The 15,245-nt window shown below is 43.4% G+C and overlaps 1 protein-coding gene across 2 annotated transcripts in view; it reads right to left on the bottom strand.

Annotated features, from left to right (window-relative positions):
• LOC123352519 (ficolin-2-like) overlaps window positions 1–15,245 on the bottom strand; it is a 79,306-nt gene that overhangs the window by 37,022 nt on the left and 27,039 nt on the right. Inside the window, exons 8-13 of one of the 2 annotated variants that reach the window (XM_044992764.1) lie at window positions 14,958–14,993; window positions 9,506–9,541; window positions 7,998–8,125; window positions 7,073–7,202; window positions 5,746–5,880; window positions 1,204–2,545 (exon numbers count right to left, since the gene is read on the bottom strand). The exons of the other annotated variant lie outside the window; for it this stretch is intronic. Of the exons in view, the coding sequence (XP_044848699.1) occupies window positions 2,289–2,545; window positions 5,746–5,880; window positions 7,073–7,202; window positions 7,998–8,125; window positions 9,506–9,541; window positions 14,958–14,993 (722 nt within the window). The 3' untranslated portion in view covers window positions 1,204–2,288. Of the gene's footprint in view, window positions 1–1,203; window positions 2,546–5,745; window positions 5,881–7,072; window positions 7,203–7,997; window positions 8,126–9,505; window positions 9,542–14,957; window positions 14,994–15,245 lie in introns of those variants that run through there. 2 annotated transcript variants of the gene reach the window in all.

Genomic DNA, 15,245 nt, shown 5'->3' on the forward strand with positions numbered 1-15,245 from the left:
GGTATCTGTAATTGACTTCAATGGGGAAAAAACTGGACATCTATATTCCCTTCTGATTGCCCCTTGGTTCAGAAGAGCGAGTGTCAACCTCAGCCTCTTCCAGCAGTTTACAAGCTGAGCCAAGGTGCTAAAAAGGGAAAAGTCTTTCCTGCATGGGAGCTTCGCTAGAAGAGGTAGCCCTTCCGTTTTATTTATTAGGTTTTGATTGTAAGTTTGTCAAGTAAACCCTAAGTAGTATTAGCTCTTTCTAAGCCCTGCATCCCTCACTCAAGGATTAAGAAACCTGAACTGCAAGGCTGGTCCTGTGTCACACAGAGTATCAGGGTTGGAAGGGGCCTCAGAAGATCATCTAATCCAATCCCCAGACAGATTTTTACTCCAATTCCCCCCCAAGGATTGAACTCACTACTCTAGATTTAGCAAGCCAATGCTCAAACCACTAAGCCATCCCTCCCACTGAATGTCTCTTACTACCAGGTTAACAAGGAAGGGTCTGAGTATATTAACCAAAGTGTTGTTGCATATAATACTATATTATCATATGTATCTTTTGAATAGCAGTAATGCAATTGTAACTTTGTAACTCTTGGTATTGTACCATTTACTTACTATTATTGATTTTAATAAAAAGTCTTTGAGGCTGTATCTGTCTCAGTGTGAGCTTCCTGTCATACCCCCGAGGGTCCTTTGTAAATTCTGTGGAGCCTGACTCGGGACAAGAACTTTTATTTTCTGATCAAACAGACTGGCGAGCCTAAAACCCATACTAATTAATGTTAATAATTAGCTATTATTATTATTATTATTATTAATTAAAACTAAATTAAATGATTAGTACACCCTAAATCAGGCTACACACGCCATCTCTCCTGCTGTCGCTCATTGTCTTTGTTTCTCCCACTCCTTTTCCAAAGTACCCCTTTTTTCCGTCTTACAGCTTCCAATCCACAAATTGTTGTCACCATGCCAGTGCAAGCATTTGCAATGTAGAAGCTTGTGCAGACAGATGTTATTAACCATATTTGTTATGGCAGCGCCTAAGGACCAACCAAGAACGGGGCTTCAGAGTGTTACCTGGGGTTCTTTCAACCCAAAGCTCTTGGTAACTTTTACTCTGTGCGAGGTGGTGTCAGGAAATAAATCAGGGGAGACACGGCCGTCCGACCGATAGATGGCTGCACAAACAGGACAACACAAGAGTACTTTCACTTAACGCTAAACTTTACTTCGTTTCAAGCACTTACACACGTCCGCAACAGGTTAGTAAAACACCCCAACCCTTGCTAATTACCGAAACTGAGTGTGGCTCTCGAGTGGCACAGCAGCAGCCGGTGGCGATCACAAAATGCATCCAGAGAGAGAGTCCCCCTACCTCAAATTTTTCCCCATTAGTAATATAATGACATGTCACTTTAAGAAAAGTTGTTAAGTAAGCAGTTTCAACGGTCAAGCAAGAGGTTTCCTTCTGATTATTGATTAACCAGGTGTGTTTTTTCCCCCGAGTTTGCAGCCTTGAGGCCCTGTCAGACACATTCCTGAGAGCACATCCTGCTCTTCTAAAATGCATGTAGCAGCAACTTCAACACAATTCTTATCAGGAAGGACACGGGGTCAAGCTGCCCTTTCTGTGGCACCCAAAACCCCCTCCCCTCCTGCCTTGGTGAAGCTAAGGCTGCTGCATGGCCAATTTACAGCCTGCTGATTTGGCTGCTCTTAGCAATACGCAACAGTGGTTTCAGGCATTTTACCGGTTTGCCAAAATCTCCCCGTACAAGAGTGCTCAGCCCTGAAGAGCTCAGACAGTCCCTGCCCAGAAGAGCTCACAAGCTCCACTGACAGGTCAGACACGGGGTGGGGGAAGGGCTAGAACACACAAGCAGAGTGAACAATGCAATGGCAGCAAATGTCATTTTAGTGACATGATTTGTTTGTTGTTGTGGGGAGCGGGGGGTGTTCAGTTAGGAGGGGATCAGCTAAATGGAAAGAAAGGGGAAGGGAGAGGGGACACTGCAGGAAAGGAGGGTGAGGGGCAGGGTTAGGGAAAAGGGCAAGAGGAATAAGTGTGATGGTGAGGTTAAGAGACTGAGGAAAGGGTTGTGGCCAAAAGAAAAATCAGCAGAGGGCAGAGAAACGGGTAGTCCTGTGAATGGCTGAAGGCCCCTGCTTTGGCAGCTCCTGCACCTGCTCCTAGTGGCCGGTGGTTTTGGCTGGTTCCTCTCTGCAGTTTTGCCACATGTGCTCACTGCAAACAGACGTCTGGGAAAGCAGGAGGAACATGTGCTGCCAGCTCACCATTGCTGAACAGGCCGAAATTTCATTTCTGAGAGTTTGAAGGAATATTTGTTGCCTCTGCTGGCGTGCCAGTTTATACCATCTCCGCTGTTATTATGGGCTCCCAGCCAATACCTCCCATTGAGGTTTGAGGCATGGCACTTACTGTACCACCAGGCCCCCTGGTAAAGTGTAGCACAATTCGAGGAAGCGAGATCATTATCACGGTCTTTTGTTGTAAAGAACATGTTCCTGTGAGTTGCTAATGAATCACCTGTGACAAAAACAAAAATGATCTTTTTACCCCAGTTGTTATTTAGTTACTGGTTCCAGAGCAAGATCGTTCATTTCCCATATCATGGGGTAAAACAAAGCCCCTGCAATACAAGCCGAGTGCTGCAGTAACATCACATTTCTCTGAGGAGAGAGAAGGGAGGGGCTGACTTTAAAGCAGGGCTCAGAGGCCCACACACTCAGCCCTACACATACAGGGAATTGGATCAGTTTTGAACAGGGAACCACCAAATACTCTTTCCTGTCTCCAACTATGTCCAGTAACTTGCTCACAGAGGAAGTTTCTTCCTAACCATGTCCATGAGGAGACTGATTTCTGCCCTGGAGGGTGAGGTTTTACATGCCTTGTAACGTCTTGCCTAATAAAGCTGGGAGCATTCGAATTATCCATATAAATGTCCCATCCTTTCCTGAACCCTACTGAACAGCTGCCATTGACATACTGTGGCAATCAGTCCCATGGGTTAATTCAGTTTTGCATATAAAAATATTTCCTTTATAAGTGTTAAATTTCCTGCTGTTCGTTTTAATTGGAGGTTGCCCTATATTTGTATTAAGAGAAGGGTAACTGGGAGGAGCAGATTCACCTTCATTTGCCTCCTCTTCAGACTACACAGTTCCAATCTTTTCATTCTCTCTTTCAGTGGAAGTGTCTCCAGGCTGCTAGGCTGAGCGTTAAAGAGGGAGCCAGACACACAACTTCCATTATATTTCAATGGGATTTGGGCACCCTCGCATTCCCAGGGCTTGTCTACAGGAGGCAGAAGTCCAGAATAGCTATTGGAGAACAGCTCACTGTGCGAACACTTATTTTGCATGAAAAGTGCCTCTCTGTGGTTTAGCTTAATTCAGTGGATTCAACTGAATACACAAAGGTGCTCATAGTGAGTGAGAAGTGTGTCCACATGGGGAGTTAGCATGGTATAGCTGTTGCACTTAAATTCACACCCTAATTTATTTTGCAATAGCTTCTGCCTGTACACAAGCCCATAGGCTCCTTTGAAAATACCAGTTTTAATCCTTTTTGTTGCTCACTTCTGAACCTTCTCGGTGTAGGTTGTATTTCTGGGTTATCTGAATCAGAACTGGACACAGTATTCCACGTCAGGATATACAACACATTGCATTATAAATAATTCCTTCAGTATTTGCTCTCATTCCTTATGCATCTCAGCACTTTGCTTGCTTTTTAAGCTTTGCTGCATAATGAGTTTCATTGAGATGTCCACAGTGATGCCCAGATCTTTTTCCTGAGTGGCTGCAGCTAATTTAGAACCCAGCAATGTGTACGAGAAGTGAAAATCATTCCTTTTGAGGTGTATTACTTTGCATGGGTCAGCAGTGAGTTTCATCTACCATCAACCAACCTGGGCTAGATCCTCTGAAGTTCCTCACACAACATTTTTTAAGAGTATCAGATGCAGCAGTTGCCACCTTATTACTCATCCAGATTTCCCTGTCATTAATAAACACATTAGACACCACCAGATCCTTGCAGCAGCCAAGTGTTAATCTTTAACCACATTTGAAATGGACCAGTTATTCCTTATTTTAGCCAATTTCTGATCCACACTAATACATTGCATCTCATTCTATCACTATTTAGTTTCCTTAATAGCCTTTTTTTGAGAGGTCTTAAAATTTCAAAGACTTTTAAAAAGTCTTAATATATATTTTTATCCACTGTTTAGTTGACATGCTCAAACAATTCAAAGAACATAAAAATGGCCCTACTGGGTCAGACCGAGGGTCCATCTAGCCCAGTATCCTGTCTTCTGACAGTGGCCAGTGCCAGGTGCCCCAGAGGGAATGAACAGAACCGGGAATCATCAAGTGATCCATCCCCTGTCGCTCATTCCCAGCTTCTGGCAAACAGGCTAGGGACACCATTCCTGCCCATCCTGGCTCATAGCCATTCATGGACCTATCTACTATGAACTTATCTAGTTCTTTTTTGAACCCTCTTAAGGTCTTGGCCTTCACAACATCCTCTGGCAAGGAGTTCCACAGGTTGACTGTGCGTTGTGTGAAGAAATACTTCTTTTTATTTGTTTTAAACCTGCTACCTATTAATTTCATTTGGTGACCCCTAGTTCTTGTGTTATGAGAAGTAGTAAACAACACTTCTGATAGAGAATCCTGATAGGGAAGACACAGTTTTCCTTTACAGGAGACATGTCAATTTGTCACTATCATAACATGTTGGTTTACAGCTTTTATACACATCTTCATTTATTATTTCCATTAACGTACCTGGCCTTGTTTACATGGGGGTCATACTTACATATCTCTAAACCCTGAAAACTAACCCCAAAAGACTTGTCAGTGGCTCTGGTTACTGCTCGGATTTCCCTTCACTTACATGACTTGCACATACGCAGGAAAATATCAGTGTTCCTCGCCAGAATTAGCTCCTAAAGTTCAAGTCCAAATGCCTTGATATGCAGAATGTTTTTGTGTATCTGTGTGTGTGACCAAACACCTCATTTCATTTCTCATCTCCTTCTTTACAGAAGGCTTCTACCAATGCTGGCTGCCAGCAACAACCCGACCTCACTAATGGGGTAGCATTGAGTCCTGCGAGGTACCAATGACCTGCAATCTAGCTGTTGGTGAGAGGTGGCAGGAGTAATGTATGATTACTCTCAGCATATAGGAGAGTGGAAAGAGGGTTTCTTTAAATTAGGCCAGCAGTTTATTCAACCCCTGTGCTGGCAGAGTGGCTTAGACTGCCTCTATTTTAACACTAGAATGAATGCAACCTCTTTTCTTAATCAAGAAGCCCCTTTTATGGTTTCCATACCTATTTCCCTCCCACTTGCAGAATCATCATTTCAGACTATTTTTGCTGCAAACTTGTTGGAGGAAACTTTTTTCACCAGTCCTATGACACTGAACCAGTGTCGGAGTAATCTTAACAATCCCAAAACTGACTTCATATGCATGAAAGATTCACAGAAAGCCTATCCTTTAACTAAATGATGCTTGAGGTGACATCTTCCCAGATTATATCAGGAGTGGATGCTGTAATTAAACATGAGCCTGTGGTTTTCTAAGAGGCTAAACTCAGATTTTGCTGATGGTGGGATTTCATGTTTAGCCACAAGATCGTGTACATTTTAGCACTATTTGCATGTGCTCCCTCTGGTATAATCACTGGAGAATGAGGCAACCACCTACCTGCAGTGCTGTTAATAAAGTCTCCTAGAATCAGCTTGTATTTCTCAGTCTCGTCTAAAATTCTGAATGACTTGAACTTGGCAAACACATGGTTATTTTCAAAATCTCGGAGGTCAATGCGCAGTTCGTTAGCTCCTGTTAAAGACATGAAGATTAGCAAATATTCAATACATTCCATTAGCATCTTGTATAATTTTGGGTTTACTTTTGGGTGAGCCTCATCTTCACAGGCCAAGCCATCAACTTATGAACCATTGCTAACTCAGATACACCCCCCAATCTCACATCCCCATTAGCAAAGTGCACCTACAGCTAACACTTCTGTTCCAGCTAATAGATCAGAATCGGGAGCATTCACCACGCCGTGGTCTGCCCAGAATCAGTTCACTAATGAACCATAAAAAGGCAAACTCAGCACCTGTCTTGCCACCACTGGTTAGCTGAGAACCCCTGTCACTGTAATTAGTTCATAATTCTGGATCTCAGAGGTTTTTAAGGTCAGGCTTGACAACGCCTTGGCTGGGATGATTTAGTTGGGGATTGGTCCTGCTTTGAGCAGGGGGTTGGACTAGATGACCTCCTGAGGTCCCTTCCAACCCTGATATTCTATGATTCTATGAGTCAAATGGGAGACAAGAGGGAACCATTAAGAACATGGAGAAAGAGAGAGAGAGAATTTAGCTAGATTTGAAGCTCACATTCTGCAGATGCTGGGTAGATAGCTGCATTTGCAGTCATACAGATGGACTGATTATTTTGCTGCTTGCTAACCTTCTGGGCAACGACAGCCTAAGAGCTTCTTCCACCACTCATTCCCAGGACCACAGCTTCTGGCAAGAGCCAGGTCACTACCTTAGGAAATTATGCCACATTGCTGAAACTTAATTGGCCAGGATTTGGATTTGTCATTTTGGATGTCTCACCTTCTGGAGAAATTGGGAAAAATCCTGGCCCCATTGAAGTCAATGACATTTTGCAACTGACTTCAATGGGACTTCATCCATTATCTCTGTAAATGACATAACATTGTGCAGGTCCATGTTACCCAAGGAGGGAGCAGGATTAGATTTAACATACGATCAGATGCTGGATATTCATTATTCAATCACCTCTACCATCTCTAAATCTAACCAAGTTTACTTATAGCCAGCACAACTAGAGAGTGTTACTAGTTTTGATAATTTTCCCAGCAGGACTGTTCTATAGGGAATAACTAGTTTGGATTTGGGCAGCAGTTTCAGTGCTACTGTTGTGCACCATCCTGTGCTAAACTTCCTTTCTTGGTTACAGAATTGTAGGGGGCAAAATGTATCCAAAATGTCTATACCGAGAGATGTTAATAGGTGAATATTGTCATTCCCCAGCCAGAATTCGGTCAGCGAGCTTCCAAAACCCCTCTTGTACGCATCCCAGTCACGGAAAAAGTCAACGGAACCATCTACCCGTCTCTGAAAGACCTGAGAGGAAATAAAAAAAACTCAGGTGGAAAACTGAAAGTTAACCTGAAGTTTTGTGTGTCATAGCATCTCTGGAGAGTTTCTGAGTGATGTGTGCTGTTAATAGGAATGATGCGGCTAAATGACTCATGCTCAAAACTGAGAATTTACCCATAAAATTTAGCATCTTGCATCAGTTGTTCTATAAAAAGGAAACTTAACTGAAAGGCTTTCAGCAAAATTAAAATCAACACCAACTACATTGATCATTTGCTTGCATTTAGTTTTGCCTGTGAACAGGTTCCATGAGCTGAACCCTGGGAGGGCAGTGCTGAGAGAAGGTGCTGCAAGAACAGAGCATCAGGTACGCCTGCCAAATACCCACAAATATAGTGACTTGCAAGGGGACAGAGTGAACAATGGGACACAGGCATGTTGCTAACCTCTGCAATAGTGAATTCTGTCCTTCTTGCACTAAAGAATTAGCCATCAGATTGGACTGCATTTTATTTTCACTCTGACACTATGTTCTATGGATACACTGGCTTTTATTTACCTATATAAAACAGACTTCAGAGTAGCAGCCATGTTAGTCCATATCCACAAAAAGAACAGGAGTCCTTGTGGCACCTTAGAGACTAACACATTTATTTGAGCATAAGCTTTTGTGGGCTTATGCTCAAATAAATGTGTTAGTCTTTAAGGTGCCACAAATACTCCTGTTCTGTATAAAACAAATGCTTTTGGAAAGAGTTGACTCTCATTTTGAGACATGAAGCTGTCCGACGAGCATCATTATGCTCAATTCTTACTTACAATCCAGCCTCCACCATCTGTGTCCATGTCACACAGCACACGCATGGCAGTACAGCCTTTGGGATAGATGGTGTACCAGCCGCTCAGAAGATTCCCTTTGGCTAACAGCTCCTTGCAGTTCCTCAGTCCTGGTCAGAGCAGGAATTTCAAAATATAAATATACTGTAACAGAATGGCTTTCACTGAGCCAAGGGCATCTTATCCCCCAACATTATAACTGAGATTTGTACCATAAAATAAAAATGTTACCTCATCTCACCATTTACGTCCGCACCATTGTCACCAGGCCTATTACATAAGCCCATTTAAAAAGACTAAAATGTAACTGATCTTCTTGGAAGTGAATTCCTCAGCATGGAACTGAAAACAGGGTATAACGATTCATACTGTTATAGGTTGGCTTATAGACCCTTCACCTGATGAGTGTAGCAGCTGCCCTTCATTTAGGTTAAACATGGGAAACAATAGCAGTTTAAACAGGGTTTCTCAATGCATGGGGTGCAGCCCCTACTTGGATCACCAAAATGTGTCAAAGGGTGATGTAGGAGGCCTGGGGAGCAGAGGTAGGGTGATTGGATTCTCCCTCGGGAGGGGAGGGTTGCAAAGCCTGCACTGCACTCATCTTGCAGTGGTGGCTCCTACCTCATCCTAATGGAGGAACACAACATCACACAAGTTTGGTCCAGTTACCTCCATGTCATGATAATGGGGGGACTGGTCAGGCCAAATTTGCTTGTGTGGCACTTGAACCCCACGTACCTGGTCACAACGCCTGGAGCGGGGAGCCATGCCCAGCCAGCCCTGTGGCACAGGAGTTGTGGAATGTCAACAATTTAGCTATTTACTGAGTCACAAGAGGCCATCAAGGTTTACAAAACAGGTTCAGAACCACTGTTCCAAACCACGGTGGCAGTCAAGGATTTGATCTATGTAGGCAGAGAGCTCTGCTGGGCATTGTCTTTGGGTAAGGGAGTGTGAGTGTGAGTGTGTGAGAGAGAAAACAAACAGAAGGACCCCAGGGACATGGAGAAGCAGAAAGAATGCCAGGCACACACAGCCTAAACAAGCTGGCTGAACTGTGAGCAAGAACACTTTCTCATGTTTTTTTATTCCTCCTGTCTTTAAAGAAACAGGACTTTGTATGTTCTTTATAAATAAAAACGATTGCATCAAAAGGTACAAGACTCCATTGTCAACTTCTCTTCTTAACTGGAAATATCTGCAGTGCCCTGAACTTTGACTAGCTGCAGCTGCTCCAGTCAAAACGGGTAAAAATAAAATGGATTCCTACTATCTCTGGTAATTAACTCCCCTTCTAAAGGTAACAGACTCTCTCATTTTTGGCCAAATCCTGTTTGCCTTCCTCTTGTGAGATTTTCAATAAGACTTTTCAGGTTAGTCGGGCAAACAAGAGTTGACCTATTGTCATTAGCAGTAGCTGTATGTCACTACACCCTTGGAATGGGAATGAGATAACAGGCCAGTAATTAAAGCAAAAAAAACCTCACCTTCTTTACAAGCTGCATCTTCCAGAGCCTTCAATTCTATGCAAGAAAAGGAACACAATGGAAATGGATTAAAACTGGAAGCAACTGTTTTTTTCAAACAGATGTTCAGATCTAAAATATAAAAGTTAATCTATTTATCTGATTTATCTCATTCCATAAATGCAGCCAGTTGACTATTCAGCAGCCCATCTCTATCTGTTAAGACTCATGTTCAAAAAGAATTGGCCATTTTAACGGTTAAATTGAACAAAACACATTTAGAGTTCAACTTGATTCTTCTCTCTGTCAAACATAAAACCACAGGTGGGAGCACTGAACTAGGGTGAAAGGATAAAGTCAGCCAAAACCAATCAGAAAGGATGCTATTTTAGGGCATGTCTACACTGCAAATGAAGGCAGAACTGTAGCATGGGTAAGCATGCCTGCCCTAGCTTTGATCTAGCTAGCACGGCTTACAATAGCAATGAAAATGTGGGGTGGGCTTCAGTGAAGGATAGCTGCCCCAGCAGAAGCACACTGGGGACCCTGAGGACTGAGAGGATGCTGGGTCTGCACCAGCATCCCCACAGCTATTACTACCCACACTAGCTATGTTAAATCTAGCATGGATATGCCTACCCGCACTGAAAATTGCACTTTAATTTGCAGTATAGATGTACCCTTATACTTGGTTTGGTAAGTAGTGAGGACATTACAGAAGAGCTGCTCATAGAAAACAATAAATAGTGGTCACAAGTTGATTCAGTTTAAATTGATGGCAAGGGTAATCAAAAACCTGTCAGTCACCTGAGTTCAAAAGGGCAGACTGAGCAATGAAGGGCACTAGTTAGTGTAGTCAACTGGACTGAGGAGCTTGTGAACATAAATGTGGAGGAGACTTGGAATTTTTGAGTCAAAGGCACAAACACTATCTGGAATTTGCATCCCAAGCCAAGGGAAGAGCTCCAGACCTAAATGGATGAATAGCCAACTCAAAAAGGATATTAGGCATAAGTAGAGAACCAACAAGAAATGAAAGAAGGAATTGATCAGCAAAGTAAGCTACATCCTGGAGGTCAGAAATAGAGATGGGCAATCCCCCGTCCCCCTGCAAAAAATAGCACATTGGACAAAAAAAAATGCACTTTTTGGCAAACCAAAACTATTTATGAATGAGACACAAATTTGCAGAATATTTGGGAGGAAAAAAAAAAGGCGGGGACTGAGGCACCATTCACAAAATACCTCCCTTACAAGCTTTAAACCACTGGTACATGGTAGACACTGGTTCAGTCCCTCTCTTTGCCAGATGGGGAAAAAAGGATTTGAACTGTGGCCTCCCGCATGACAAGTATATGCCTTAGCTACTCAGCTACAGGATATTCTTATAAGAAATGCTCTCAGATTCTCCTACTGAAGCTGTTCTGACTTGGATACATGCACAGTGTCCGGCCAAAAAGAGAGAGAGAGAAAGTAAGAATGGCTATATAGTCTAATGGTTAGGGCTCTCACCTGGGAGTTAGGAGACTCTCCTAGTCTCTAACTCTACTCCAATGATCAGTCAATTATTCATACACAGTGAAACAGCTTCAGCAGGATTGCCACATCAGAATATCCATGGCTCAGGGAGAAAGACATTCTCCTATCAAGTTTAGATCCCTTCTCCACATCAGGTAGAGGAGAAAATAGAGTCTTGCTGTCCTAAATTTCCAGTGAGCATCCTAACCACTGGGCTAAAGCTCAGAAGGGATCTCCACCAGCCATACTGTGAATCCTTTAAAAAGGCCCAGAAACAAAATGTTTCCTTCCACCTCGAATGGACTTTTTCAATTCACCAACATTTATCAGAATTTTCAAATTTTGTGTGACTTGAACCAATTTCCCTGCCCCCCGATTTGTTGGAACTGCCAGCAAACTAAAAAAAGAGTCGATTACTCATCCAGCCCTAATGAGAAAAGGTGAGAATTGCCAAGAGTCAAGCTGAGTTACAGTGGAAATTAAAGCAACTGGTAGAAGGTTCTTTAGCCACATAAACAAGAGCAAAAGAAGTGGGGCTGCTATGCAGCGAGAATGGGTAGAAATTAAGGATAATGTAGGTACGGCCCCAAAACAACATGAATTTTGCCTCCGTTTTCTACAAGGAGGAAGATAGAAAGGGGTCAGAACATAGGGGCAAAGATAGATCATGCCAGACTAACTGGCTATCTTTCTTTGATAAGAGAACTGATTTCTCAGAGAAGTGAAATGCAGTAGATCAAGTCTATCTGAATGTCAGTAAAGCATTTAACATGGTATAACATGAGAACTTATTGGTTAAAATGGGGAAGATGGGGATTAATACAAGTGTAAGCAGTCAGAATGAGCTCTACCCTGACATCTGGTGGTGAGCTGTGGAAAAGAACTTCAGGGGCTGATCTTGTTTGCATGGGCACACCCATCCTGCCTAACATGATGGACTGCCTGCCTCCCAAACGGTCACTTTGGCTGCTGTGGGACCCCCGGTCTCTTTGTTATTGGGGTAGGAGTAATAAAGGGTTGTTATCCTGGTTATGTGAATCAAGGACAGTAGAATTGTACTTGGTATTTTATGAGGGAGGGACTCGCCCTCAACTAAGCAGCACTTGCTAGGCAAGGGACATGGGTTCCAAAACCCAGTCAATTGAGAGAGGCTGGGAATAGATAGGTGTACCTGGTAGGAGTGGGGTCTCTCTAAGGGCCTTAAATGCTACTTTGACTCCCTTCTCTCTCTCCACTATATAATAACACAGCTAATTTTGACTCCATTGGGAATCTTATTACATGCTGCAGAGCTGAAATCTCTGATACTTTGGTCTGACTATTAAACCTGCTCTGGGCTAGTGGTGCACCAGCAGTGAGGCTCCCCTACAACCAGCTAAACTCACTGAGAGCTGTATTAAGTTGCGGGGGGGAGGCTGAAGAAAAGTTGGTGAGCAGCGAGCAGGATGGCTAGCGGTGAAGATGGCAGCAGAACCCTGTGGAGAGGCGTGGCACTCAGCTGTCAACCTGAGCAACGAAGCATGTAAGATGCCCCCCCATGCCTCCCTCCACTTCCACCCAGGCTGGGAGGTAAACTCTGCAGATGAACTTCTGAATTCTGGGGGCTGCACTGACCAAGGTCAGAAACTGTGAGGGGGGTGACTTTTGGGTTGTTGGACTTAAGACCCTGAGGGGAAAAGGACACTGCCAAACTTACTTGGGAGTGGGTCTTTTGCTCATGGCTTGTGTTATGAATTCTTTTTGGGGTGTTTCCCCAATATAATGCCACATTGTTTCCCTCTTTTATTAAAAGGCTTTTGCTACACTCAGACTCCGTGCTTGTGAGAAGAGAATTATTGCCTCTTAGAGGCGGCCGGGGGGGTGGTATGTAATTGTCCCAGGTCACTGGGTGGGGGCTTGATCCGGTTTTGCATTGTGTTATTGAAACGGAACCCCTAGATACTGAGCACGGCCCCTGTTGCTGCCAACTGTGACGGGCAGAAGGGTTACACAAGAATTGCTAAAGAAGAGCTAATGGATTGTGTTGTAAGGACAGCTATCAATCTGGAGGGAGGGTACTAGTGGAGTTCCTCAAGGATTGGTCTTGGGACCATAATCATTTTAATTTTAATATTTTCATTAATGAGAAAATATGAGATTGCTTTCTAGAAACGCATCAGGGGTAAAACTCCAGCAGGGGAAGAGGTAGGACAAAGGACAAGATTGACACATGTACACGGGGCATAAACTGGTCAAGAATAAGTTTAGGCTAGAAATTAGAAGGGGGGTTCTGACCATCAGAGGAGAGAGGTTCCGGAACAGCTTTCCAATAGGCGGAGTGGAGGACAAACAACCTAGCTAGTTTTAAGATGGAGCTTGATATGTTTATAAACAGGACTGTAGGATGGAGTTGCCTGCCATAGCAGGGATGTGGACTCAATGACCCAGAAGGTCATACATTCTTTAATTGTGTCTCGTTAAGTTCCCTGTTTCAAAGAATTAACCAAACCTCATCAAGTGAAGGCCTCCTCTTTTCCTAACATGTGTCTGAATCTGCCATAACTCCCATATTAGAAATGGTACCAAACATCTTGAGTTAGAGAATATTATAAAAACCATGAATGTGGTCCGGTGACAGGTTCCAAAAGTCCTAAACTCCACTCCTCTGGCTGCTATTTACAAAACAGTCTTAGGGCCCAACTCCACTGAGCGGTGACTTCAGGAGGAATTGCAAAGGAGCTTGGCATCTTACCAGAGGCACTTAGCACTCTGCTGAGTTGACTTTGTAGTGCCCTGTCTCCACTATGTTATTACCTTTGCAAAGCTCAGTGCCCAAGGTAAAAAACGCTGCTATAACTTCACTGCTAAGAAAGGTGTGTTAGTTACCCATGGGGTAACTAATACACATGAGCTCTCTCACCAACACCACAGAGAGATAAGGCACTGTGGTTTTGCTGTGAGATAGCTAAGTGAGGTGAACCATGGGTGAGAGCTAACCTCATTCAGTTACCTCATGGTAAACACTACAAGTGCCTTGTCTTCACTGGGGTTTTACAGCGAGATGGCTATTGCAGGACACAGACCTTTTTGCCAGTGAAGAAAAGCCAGAGCCCTTGGACTATTTGGTCCACAATGTGGCACATGGCAGTGTAAAGGAAGTTGCAGCAGTTCACTACTAGACCTACCATAAAAACCTCAAGCAGGACTCTACATGATAGAATGCCGCATACAGATTTGTTACTTAAAAAGCACCAAGCAAATGATTTGCAAAAATCAGAGATAATAGAAGTGGGGTCTGTGGAAACCCTGGACGAATCATAACTAAACCAAAGCACTCCATGCAGTCAGATAGAGAGATTGCCTCAGACCTTATTCTTGTTACATATCTACACCTCGGTGTGGCACAACAGTAACATCTCAATCCAAGGGGGGAGAATGTGCTTCCACACTGCACAGCCAAATCTCAACTCACTCCTGCAGAGAGGCAAGGGGAAGGAAGGTTCAGCGACCCCTGTGAGCTACCACATCTCTCCCCTCCCATGGGTAACGTGAAGGTCCAGGGCCACATCCAGTGGGTAAGAAATATTAAAAAGAGTGACATCTGATCAAAACATTCAGCCAGTTAAAAGCACCAGTTAAGGAAGAGAAGAGATCAGCTATATGAAGGATTAAATGCCCATGAAGATGGTCCAGGTTAAAAAAAAAAGTCAATTGAAATGGCCACAGAAAGAATCCCTCTCATTTTTCCAGAGTTTGTAACCCCACCCCACACATGGGAATTCTGGTGGCGCAGGGACCAGGAATTTAGTTTGAGTCTTTATATAATTTTTGAAGATGAGGCAACATTTTGATGGCCACAGGCAGAGGATAGCATAGTATGCAAAGGAATTACTGTCAGTACGTTTCCTGTGTCATTTAAAGCACTAGCACTAAAATATCAACCCTGACATGTTTTGATGAGTTCAAAGGTGCTCACCTATTTTTGCTGATGCTCCAGGTTCTCCTTTGATTCCTAAAATAAAAACACAAGGTCAAATCCTTGCATTACTTGGAGCCCACACCTGGATGGGCTTGGTGCTGTCAATTACACAGTGGTGTAAGAACATGGAGAGTTTTAGCAGAGAAGCTTTAACCCCTTTGGGTGGTTCACAACTGAGGGTTTTGTGGATCACTCTGGAAAAACAACTTGACCTATCTGGTGGAAGCAGCTTTGTTTGTCAAATGAGTCATATTTGTTATATAGACGTTAGTGTCTAAGAAGGGG

Source organism: Mauremys mutica, chromosome 18 (genome assembly GCF_020497125.1).
Source record: "Mauremys mutica isolate MM-2020 ecotype Southern chromosome 18, ASM2049712v1, whole genome shotgun sequence".
In the NCBI taxonomy this organism is placed as follows: Eukaryota; Metazoa; Chordata; order Testudines; family Geoemydidae; genus Mauremys; species Mauremys mutica.